This window comes from Cebus imitator, unplaced genomic scaffold (assembly GCF_001604975.1).
Source record: "Cebus imitator isolate Cc_AM_T3 unplaced genomic scaffold, Cebus_imitator-1.0 Scaffold125, whole genome shotgun sequence".
In the NCBI taxonomy this organism is placed as follows: Eukaryota; Metazoa; Chordata; class Mammalia; order Primates; family Cebidae; genus Cebus; species Cebus imitator.
The window spans coordinates 3050558-3061193 of NW_016107440.1; the positions used below are offsets into that span (position 1 = coordinate 3050558).

At 41.3% G+C, this 10636-nt stretch overlaps 1 protein-coding gene across 1 annotated transcript in view; it reads right to left on the reverse strand.

The window, feature by feature from the left end:
- Nucleotides 1-10636, reverse strand: part of KIF13B (kinesin family member 13B) — a 187714-nt gene that overhangs the window by 105907 nt on the left and 71171 nt on the right. Inside the window, exons 7-10 of the mRNA XM_037742659.1 lie at nucleotides 9777-9864; nucleotides 7946-8080; nucleotides 4252-4364; nucleotides 3046-3157 (exon numbers count right to left, since the gene is read on the reverse strand). Of these exons, the coding sequence (XP_037598587.1) occupies nucleotides 3046-3157; nucleotides 4252-4364; nucleotides 7946-8080; nucleotides 9777-9864 (448 nt within the window). The remainder of the gene's footprint in view (nucleotides 1-3045; nucleotides 3158-4251; nucleotides 4365-7945; nucleotides 8081-9776; nucleotides 9865-10636) is intronic.

Genomic DNA, 10636 nt, shown 5'->3' on the forward strand with positions numbered 1-10636 from the left:
TTCTCCTGCCTCAGCCTCCTGAGTAGCTGGGATTACAGGCACGCGCCACCATGCCCAGCTAATTTTTTGTATTTTTAGTAGAGACGGGGTTTCACCATGTTGACCAGGATAGTCTCGATCTCTTGACCTCGTGATCCACCCGCCTCGGCCTCCCAAAGTGCTGGGATTACAGGCTTGAGCCACCGCGCCGGGCCAATCACATATATTTTTAACGAAAAAATCATGACAAATATCCAGCAAACATTTGACTTATTTTTAACACATAAAAGTTACGATTATAACCTAAATTACCTAAACAGCAAATTAAGTGAGCTTTTAAAAAATGCTTTTGGTTTCATTCTTTAAGTACTATGAACAATTGTTTTCATTATTTTCTATCAAAGACTGGTAAACATCAAGGGAGTATCCTTCTAATGAAAAATAATCTTTGATAAGAAGAGCACAGCCTTGGCAAAAAATCGCTGTACAGTAAAGTCAGTGCTGATTCCAATCCCGATCCTGACATTCATTAGTTCTGTACCCTCTGTCTCATCTGACCACTGGGAACACCACCCTTGCCCTTCTGAGAAGGAAATGAGATGATGTCCATGAAGCCCTTGGCACGGCACCAGATACTCCTGCAGCAGGTGCTCCTGGCCTCCAGCCCACTGAGGCCCCTCCGCGACCACCCATGCCATTTTCACTATGTCGATTAACAAAAGATATTTCTTGTGGTTGTTTTAAATGGACTCAAGTAGCAATACTGAAACAAGGACAATGTATGATCAGGAAATGTTTCTATGGAAAGTCTGAGGAAGAAGTATCTTATTAAGATCTCTTCTAGAGACCAGGCATGGTGACTCCTAACTGTAATCCCGGCACTTTGGAAGGCTGAGGCAGAAGAATGCTTAAGCCCAGGAGTTCAAGACCAGCCTGGGCAACACAGCAAAACCCCATCTCTACTAAAAATACAAAAATTAGCCAAGTGTGGCGGCATGAGCCTGTATGTAATCCCAGCTACTCGGGAGGCTGAGGCAGAAGAATCACTTGAACCAGGAGGTGGAGGTTGCAGTGAGCTGAGATAGCACCACTACACTCCATGGTTACCTTTTATGATAAGAGCACCTGAAATATACTCTCTTAGCAAAGTTTTTTGTATACAATACAGTGTTATTAACTACAGTCCTTACACTGCCCATCAGATCTCTAGACTTATTATCCTATAAAAATGTAAGTTTATCCACTCATTTTTAAAGGTATCTATTTACTGTATCATTTTAATGGCTTTTGTGAGAAAGGATTATATTCATCCTCCAAAGTCTTGAATTTTGTTTGCTTGTTTTTCTAATTATTCTACAGAAAAAAACAACTACAAAATATTTTTGTTAGTCTTATGCTGTTTGAGACAGGAAGGAAAAGTAAATTTATTTTTTTTTAGTTAGGGTAAAAGCACTGAGGTATTTAGTTATGTAGACTGACATCAGTGACTTCAATAACAAAATCTGAGTAAAAATGTTCTGCTTTAAAAGACTGAAAGTTAGAATCGTCTTTATGACGAATCAACTTGTTTTAGTTTTGTTCCTAATAATTACCTCTTACTATTTTATGTTTGTGAGGTTGCATGAAGAACCATTACAAGGAGTTTTAACTATCACAATTTCTCTACACTTTTATTTAAATTTTAACAGTTCTGCATTTTGGCCAAAGGAAGTAATCAATTTTCTACTGTGGCAAATTTATTGAATTTTAGCATTATATTTAAGAAAGAACACACTGACATTTATGCAAAAAATGTTATAGTGCCCGGAGTTTTGAATTAAAAAATTGAATACTAGTAACTCTTGAGAGGAGGTAGAAGCCAGGAGAAACCCCTACATTATTTCGCAAAGGCCATTTTCTAATCATGCTGTGGACTAAATCAGTAACTGTGTCCTTTACCAAGCTACTGGGGTGGCCCATGTTGAACTCATCTTAATATTTTCAACCCCTAATGCAACGCACGCCAGATGCTCAACAAATTCTTGATCAATAAGAAAATAAAGCAACACAAAACTAAACCGGGCACATGAAATTATTTCTCCCTTTTAAAAACAGAAAAAAAGTATTAAAGGATTTAGTCAGGCGACACCTCTATAAAAGGGTTAAATTGTCACTGCAACTTATATCCTCTAATTCCCAGTCCGATATCCAACTCACCATACCATCTTATGAAGACTAAAGGTGCCCTAGAAGGCTGGCGGAAGCTGCGAAGCGTCTTTTTTAACCAAACTCCTATTACATGTTATCACTCTCTCTGCCATGAATCTATCACAAACTCATGTTCTAACATTGTGTGCACATCTTATCTCCCTTACGAGCTAAAGAAGGCAAGAAGTGCGCTCCGTCTTCCTATGTTTAAAATGGAGGATGCGTTCTCCTCCTCCCACTGGACATTGGCTTTTTTCTTTCTCACTTCCACTGCTCTTCCATGCTGAATCAATTCATCAGTGACTGACTGTGTGCCCTACTCTGCAGCCTCTATCAACAGAACTACCTAATGTAGATGATGGGGTGATAGATGCAGCAAACCACCATGGCACGTCTATACCTACGTAACAAACCTGCACATTCTGCACCTGTACCCCAGAACTTAGCAAGGTCTGAACGTCCTGAAATCTAACAGAAAACAAGCTCCAAAATATCAGCCCAACAAAAGGGTCTTTGGAAGGCCAGGGTGGCCCAGCTGAGCATGGGGCCAGCGGAGGCTCCTCCTCCATGACTCAGGCAGCAGTCAGATTCACACGAGGCCCTCTCTCTACTCCCCCAAATCTCCGGAAGCAATCATGTGATTCCACATGCACCCAGCAACCCCACTGCACCCAGGTTCTAGTAAGCTGGGTTGTGAATTGCTAGGAAAAAAACCTATGTTTATTCCATCAAAAATGTCATTACCGTAAGAGCCTAATAATTATACATTTGCCCACCGATGGAGGACATAATACCTGGAAGGGATTAACGCTCTACTCTTTTTCCTTCCTTCTTGCCAACCACCAGAAGTATGCCAGGAAGAAAAAAAGAAAAACTTACTTTGAGCAGCCAAGTGAGAACGGAGTCACGATATGGAACGAATTTATTCTTGTTTTTGCCAGCACTCTGATCTGCAAGGGCTGAGATAACCAGGCCGAGGGTGGTGAGGGACCTGCATGGTGCAACAAACCAAAATAACTACAAAAATGGAGGCTATCAAATGTCACAGTTTAGCACAAAGATTGAACACCAAGATGCCCTGGACCTGCATGTGAAAAGGACCCTGTCAGCATTTTGCCGCTCAGTTCAAAAGCACAAAACGTGAAATAGCTATTTTCTCCCAATACTGCTATAAGCAATAAAAACGCTTAGCCCAGTATATTTTAGCACATAAAAATGTGAGCTGTAAATCTTCAAGTCAAGGTAACACAAAAACCATGTATCTTTAAGAAAGGAAGACAGAAACACAGGAATTAAACCACAGTACCAACAAAAATTGTACATATGAGATTCAATAGCAGGACAGCATCTGTGTGACGGTGTATTATCATCTCCATTTGGTTTGTTATGACTCCTATGTGTCCTTCTGGGAGCCACAAGAACAGAAAAGCTTCCTACCCATAAGGAGCTAACAATTTAGCTTCAGGGAGAAAATTTAACCCTATGAAAGAACTGGTAAACTAAATATTACTTCATAAAGTCTTAGCTTCTTGGACTTGGACAACTCCGACAGTGTTTATAAAAGGAAAAGCTCAATGTGGTTAGTGCATGTTTCTCCAAAGAGCATCACACAGGTCAAGATCAATGGCTCCACTCAGAGATCAGCTACCTCTGATCTTCTCTATAGCTCAGACCTGTGGTTCTCACCTGGAGGGTGACTGTGCCCCCACAGGGAAAGCCATTGAGAGTGAGTTCAGGTTGACCTAACTAGGGGTGCGGGGAGGTGGCAGCTACTACCGCCATCTAGTGGGGAGAAGCCAGGGATGCAGCTAGACACTCTGCAAAGCACAGGATCACCTCCCTATGAAAAGAATTACCCAACCCAAAAGGGCAATAGGATCACTGCTCAGAAACCCTGACCTGACTGAGGCTGTGCTCTTCGGCCCCATCAGGCATCAGGCATCTCAACAAAACCTAAAATGAGCCCAGGCCCACTGAAAACACCAGAAAAAAATTCCAAATCACCTTGTTATTTTAATAACTACAGATGTTCCGCTATTAGCTATTAAATCAATAAAGCAATAAAAATAAGCTTCCAGCACTTACTTGTTTATGTTGCTCCCTTCCTTCAGCCTGTCCCCTGCAGCACCGGTCTTCGTTGCTCGTTCACTGCCAGCTAAATCCACCAGGCTGAGTTTGCCCACTTTCTCTCCAGATGTCTACAAGGAAGTCAATCAACACTAAGAAACAGGAACACAGGGCCAGGCATGGTGGCTCACGCCTGTTATCTCAGAACTTGGGGAGGACAAGGAAGAAGGATCACCTGAGCCCAGGATTTCAAGAACAGCCTGGGCAACACAATAAGATCCTCTCTCCACAAAAAATTTTTAAAAAACAGCTGGCCATGGTGGTATGTGCCTATAGTCCCAACTACTTGGGAAACTGAGGTGGGACGTCACTTGAGCCCAGAAGTTCCAGGCTATAGTGAAACTGATAGTGCAGTCATATAGTTCCAGTGCTATATGATTGCACCTCTGAATTCCAACCTGAGCGACAGAGACCCTGTCTCTTAAAGAACAATACAGGGTGGGAGCGGTGGCTCACACCTGTAATCCCAGCACTTTGGCAGGCCGAGGCAGGCTGATCACCTGAGGTCAGGAGTTCAAGACTAGCTCGACCAACATGGAGAAACCCCGACTCTACCAAAAATACAAAATTAGCCAGGCGTGGTGGCGCATGCCTGTAATCCCAGCTACTTGGAAGGCTGAGGCAGGAGAATCACTTGAAACTGGGAGGCAGAGGTTGCAGTGAGCCAAGATCGCACCACAGCACTCCAGCCTGGGCAACAAGAGTGAAACTCCATCCCAAAAAAAAAAAAATACACACACACACACACACACACACACACACACACACACACACACACAAAGCAGTTTTGTCACAACTAAATGGATTTATGATGTAAAACCTTTATTAAAAGTATTTACTCTTACTTCGGTCGGGCACGGTGGCTCATGCCTGTAATCCCAGCACTTTGGGAGGCTGAGGTGGGCGAATCACAAGGTCAGGAGATTGAGACTATCCTGGCTAACATAGTGAAACCCCGTCTCTACTAAAAAATATAAAAAATTACCCAGGCGTGGTGGCACACACCTATAGTCCCAGCTACCTGGGAGGCTGAGGCAGGAGAATCACTTGAACCCAGGAGGCAGAGGTTGTGGTGAGCTGAGATTGTGCCATTGCATTCCAGCCTGGGCAACAAGAGTGAAACTCCATCTCAAAAAGAAAAAATACAAAAAGCAGTTCTGTCACAACTAAATAAATTTATGATGTAAACCCTTTTATTATAAGTATTTACTGCTACTTTGGTTGGGCACAGTGGCTCGTGCCTGTAATCCCAGCACTTTGGGATGCTAAGGCAGGCGAATCATGAGGTCAGGAGATTGAAGCTATCCTGGCTAACACAGTGACACTCCATCTCTACTAAAAAATATAAAAAAGTGCCCAGGCGTGGTGGCACACGCCTACAGTCCCAGCTACTTGGGAGGCTGAGGCAGGAGAATCGCTTGAACCCAGGAGGCAGAGGTTGCGGTGAACTGAGATTGCGCCACTGCACTCCAACCTGGCTGACAGATGAGACTCCACCTCAAAAAAAAAAAAAAAAAAAAAAAAAAAAAAAGGATTTACTGTTACTTTAAAATTGTTTTGTGTTTTGTGCTGCTATAATACACTATAAGAAAACTGTACAATCTAATGATGGAGACACAGAAAATTTATAGTTGAAAGCTAATTATCTCAGAAACACAGTGCCTCCAAAATGGGCCATTTTGAAGGGCGCCCAACAAAATTTCCAGGGCAATACATTGAAGTATTTCCAAGACTTAAATTTTACTATTAGAAACTGTGTTTAAAATTTCATGGATATTTATCAATAATCCTGAGACAAAATGCTTGCAATTCTGACATAAAAATTTAATCTGACCTTTATATAATAGAAGAATCCCTCAAAATCTCAGAACATTTTCTAATATGTACTCCTTATTCCTATATAATTCTATTTTACTTCATGTCAGGGGTTAGATTCACATCTTTTTCTAGTTAAGATATTACATACATACAGATACACAGATATCTTTATCAAAGTGTTTTCTTATCAAGCACATACATGTAACATACTTTATACTTCATTAACAATAAAAGAAATGCAGGAAACCAACACCAAAATCTGTAGATTGGATCATTTTTAAAGCTTTCCTTTAAAATAGATGTTTATTTGCATAAATAAACATGCTGTTAACAAAAGGATATTCAGCGTCCAAAGTCAAAAATACTTTCAGTTTTTGAAAAAAAAGTCTACAGTATGTTTTTTGTTTTATGGTGAAAAGGAAATAAGAAACAAAGAACTTTTTGTTGTTACACTAATCTTGCTGTGATGGTAAAAGGAGAAAAATATGCTTTCAGCAGATGAAAATCCTGCCAAAATACAGCACTCTGCCAGGGTGATTATTTTACCTTCTGGTATTTGAAATGGACACACTAGGGGGTAGACATCATAATAAAATAAGTAAAATTCACGTAAAAAGAGGGAAAACACAAATATACTAGGCAACAGAGAAGTCTGCAATGTGGCAGAAGCATGTATATCTCTGACTGGGTTTATCTTCATAAGATTCAAAGCCAAACACTCAAAAACTTCTTCTACAAAAGCGAGTGATTTTACAGTACCATTTCCCAAGTGTCACTTATTCCTTCTAATAGTGTTTCACAGAAGGCAACACTGCAAAAGAACCTCCGCTAAATCAGCTAGTTTTGTTTTTTGTTTGTTTTGTTTTTGATACAGGGTCTTGCTCTGTTGTCTGGTACACTGGGGTAATCACAACTCACTGCAGCCTCAAATTCCTGGACTCAACCGATCCTCCCACCTCAGCCTCCCTACGCTAGGTCAATGGGCATGAACCACCCACACCCACTCCACGCATGCTAATTTTTAAATTTTCTGTAGAAATGGAGTCTCACTATGTTACCAGACTGTTCTCCAACTCCCGGGCTCAGGCAATCCTCCCGCTATGGCCTCCCAAAGTGCTGGGATTGCAGGTGTGAGGCACAGTGCCTGGGCAAGCAAGAGCACTACCACTGGCTCATGCAGTTATCCATCACAGTTTAAAACGCAAAAACTGCTGGCACAGAGACACTGGGCCACTGGTGTGCTTAACTTCTGCTCCACCTTCCTTTAGTGGGAGCGGGCGGGAGCTTAAACCCACATTTCTCAGACTCCCTGGCAGCCTGGGCTCAGGATACACCTGCTAGGTGGAGGCTGGAAAGCAGAAGTAGAGCAGAGGCCGCCCGCTGACCCTTTGTGGCTTTTTCTGCTGGTAGAGGGACTGGGGAAACACAAGCATATTCTCCAGCTCCCAGGGTGCTACAAGGCGGCAGCAGCATGGACAGAAGCGACCTCTCTCTTCCTGCTTCCTGGATCACAGCTATGGGTATAACTGGAACTCGGAGTTCTACAGGTGTCCTCAGAGGTGGCACTGCCCCAGTAGCCAGATGTGTGCTGTTCGGACAGTTATTCCTCGAGAGGTAGTCTAGAACTCAGATGTCCCAACAATCCCAAAATCACCTGCGTCCCTACATGAAATCCCTTTCTGCTGAGCTGGAGTGGCTTCTGTTTCTTGTCCAGAGTCCTCATGGATACACAAGTCTAGCCAGGACTTTAATTCATCTAACACCTGAAGAGGAAAAAAATAAACCACCATCCACTTTAGAAATGTAGACACAGGTCATGCATCTGAACACCTACCCCAGACTTCGCATCGTAGAGTGTGTGTGTGAGGGTGATTTTGAAAACTGCGTGGGATCGGCTACTCTCCTCGTTCATGTTGGTTGCAGCGACTGTGCGAGACTTGTTACCCTCAGACATCAACGACTCAATATCCTAAGTGGAAACAAGTCATAGGTCCACGTTTCATTACTTGTGTAATACACACTAAAACTCTGCTACACCACAAAATGCGTTGTAAGTTTTGCTACTTAGTCAACAACATTTGGAGTTAAAAACATTTTGTTTCTCAATGAACGTTGAGCCCCTGCGAGTACAAGAGCCAATACTGTCTCTGAAAACTCAAATAAAAGTACATCATTTGCTACAGGTACAGAAGGGGCAGCTTCGGCTCAAAGTTCAGAAGCTGCAGCTGTTCATCTGCACACAAGATGAACAACTATGCCATACCAGCCCCCAATCTAATATAGAAATTTAAAAAAAGAATTTCTTTAATACAGAAGCAATACAAATTTATTGTTAAAAAATTAGATTATACAAAGAAGCACGCAACTAACTTGTGTTATTTGTCCCTTCATCCGGGCCTATCACCGACTACCACTATCTTACCAGACCTGTTTGTAAAAATTAGAACCTCAAGAGACTAATTTTCTGCATTGATTTACCACTTGGTTGCTGCTACTACTAAAAAACAGAGACAGTAAAATACAATAAGAAGATCATGGGATTTTTTCTTTCTTTTTTTTTTTTTTTTTTTTAAATGTTATAAGCTCTGAAACAGTTAAACCTGGATTTTAGTTGCATTAATAACAATGCAGATCTATGACACCCATCTGCCTCACAAGGATCTTATGAGGAGTGAGAAAAATGATATATATGCAAGTTGACTAGATGCTTCCCATTACCCAGTCTTCACTTCCTTCCAGTAAGGATGCCCAAATCTTCAACTTAGCACATCTGGCCAAGCTAACAGACTACATTTCCCAGATGCCCTTGCAGCTCAGTCTAGCCACATGACGTTTTAGTGGATAAGATTTAAAATTAAAATAGGCCATGTGGGAATTTCCCTTAAGGGAGTAGGCATGCTATCATGTGTTGGTTCTGAGAGCCATCTTGAACTAAGGGAATAAGGGCATTACCAACCCACTCTATGCTGACGGCTGGAAGGACTCTAGGTCCCTAATAACACATTTGAGACCACCATACCAGCCCTGGAGAGTCTATCTCCATATTTCTTTTCCATGAAAAGTCTTGTTTCAATCACCACTCATTCATTCACACTTTCGAATGTATAATGAAAGTACCTACATAGACCAGGTACTTTTCAGACACTGCAGATATACAATGGGCAAAAGAGACAATAATCCGTGTTTCAAAGAACTTAACTCTGTTACATTTTTTAATGTTATATGCAACTGACACAATCCTAACTGACACACATTACCAAAAACTGAAAATCACAGGTTTCTATTAAAACAATGTTTATGAAAAAATTCAACATGATACATAAAAAGCCTTCAAGTAAAAACATTAGTTGCAAAAGGAAGTAAAAGTGGGCCCCAGAATGGGAAAACAGCAAAAGGTAAAACTCACAATTTTCTACATCTATTCCAAACCCACTGTAGATCCACTAAGTCTAATAACTTTCCATTTAAAAGCAAAATCCTAGTCTATATTTACTCGCTGGTCTCTGATCAACTACCTCATTTTTAGGATTTCTGTAAAAAGTAACTTATTAAGTGATGCTATTATGCATTTAATTTTTAAAAATAATAACAAATTAAGCCAAGAAAAAAAACAGCCCCACCCAACTACACTGAATTTAAGTCATTCACATGCAGGATGTTGTTACCTTGTAGCTTGTGACAGCCAGTTTAGAAAGTCCATCCACATAAGGTCCCAACACACTATGCTCTCTGACTTTCAACGTCTGACGGCTTCTGTTCATGAAAAACAAAGAAGTGATTTTTTAACAATAGCCTGTTTCTAAAAAGGACTCAGCTGTGCTCCATAAAAATATACAATGAATTCAAGAAAGACCCCAAATAAATAAAACCAATGGGCTTGATCCCCAAAGAATTTAAACCAAACTTTAAAATCCTCACTGCGAAGGAAACTCCATAATGCGATTAAATATCACATCACTCAAAAGGGTACATTGTGAGATGTCTATTTACTACTGCAAAGAATGCAGAGTCAAATAAATATGAACCATCTATTTGTCTCACACAGAATGTGGTACAAAGAGCAGAAACTCAGTAAATGTTAACTGTGCAAGAAAGGAAAACTACAGACCAGTCTCAGTCATGAAGAGAGACAAAAGACAACAAACTGAATCTAATGATTTCAAAATACAAAATTGGGCTTATCTCTGCGCTTCTGGCTATTGACCATAGGAAAAAAAGATCCATGCACTTGGCTGGGATAAGTGACTCATGTCTGTAATCCCAGCACTTTGGGAGGTCAAGGCCGAGACAAGCAGATCACTTGAGGTCAGAAGTTCGAAACCAGCCTGGCCAACATGGCAAAAACCCATTTCTACTAAAAATACAAAAATCAGCCAGGCGTGATGGTAGGCACCTATAATCTCAGCTACTAGGGAGCCTGAGGCAGAAGAATTGCTTAAATCCACGGGGCAGAGGTTGCAGTGAGCCAAGATCACTCCACTGCACTCCAGGCCTAGGCGACAGAGCAAGACTCCAACTCAAAAAA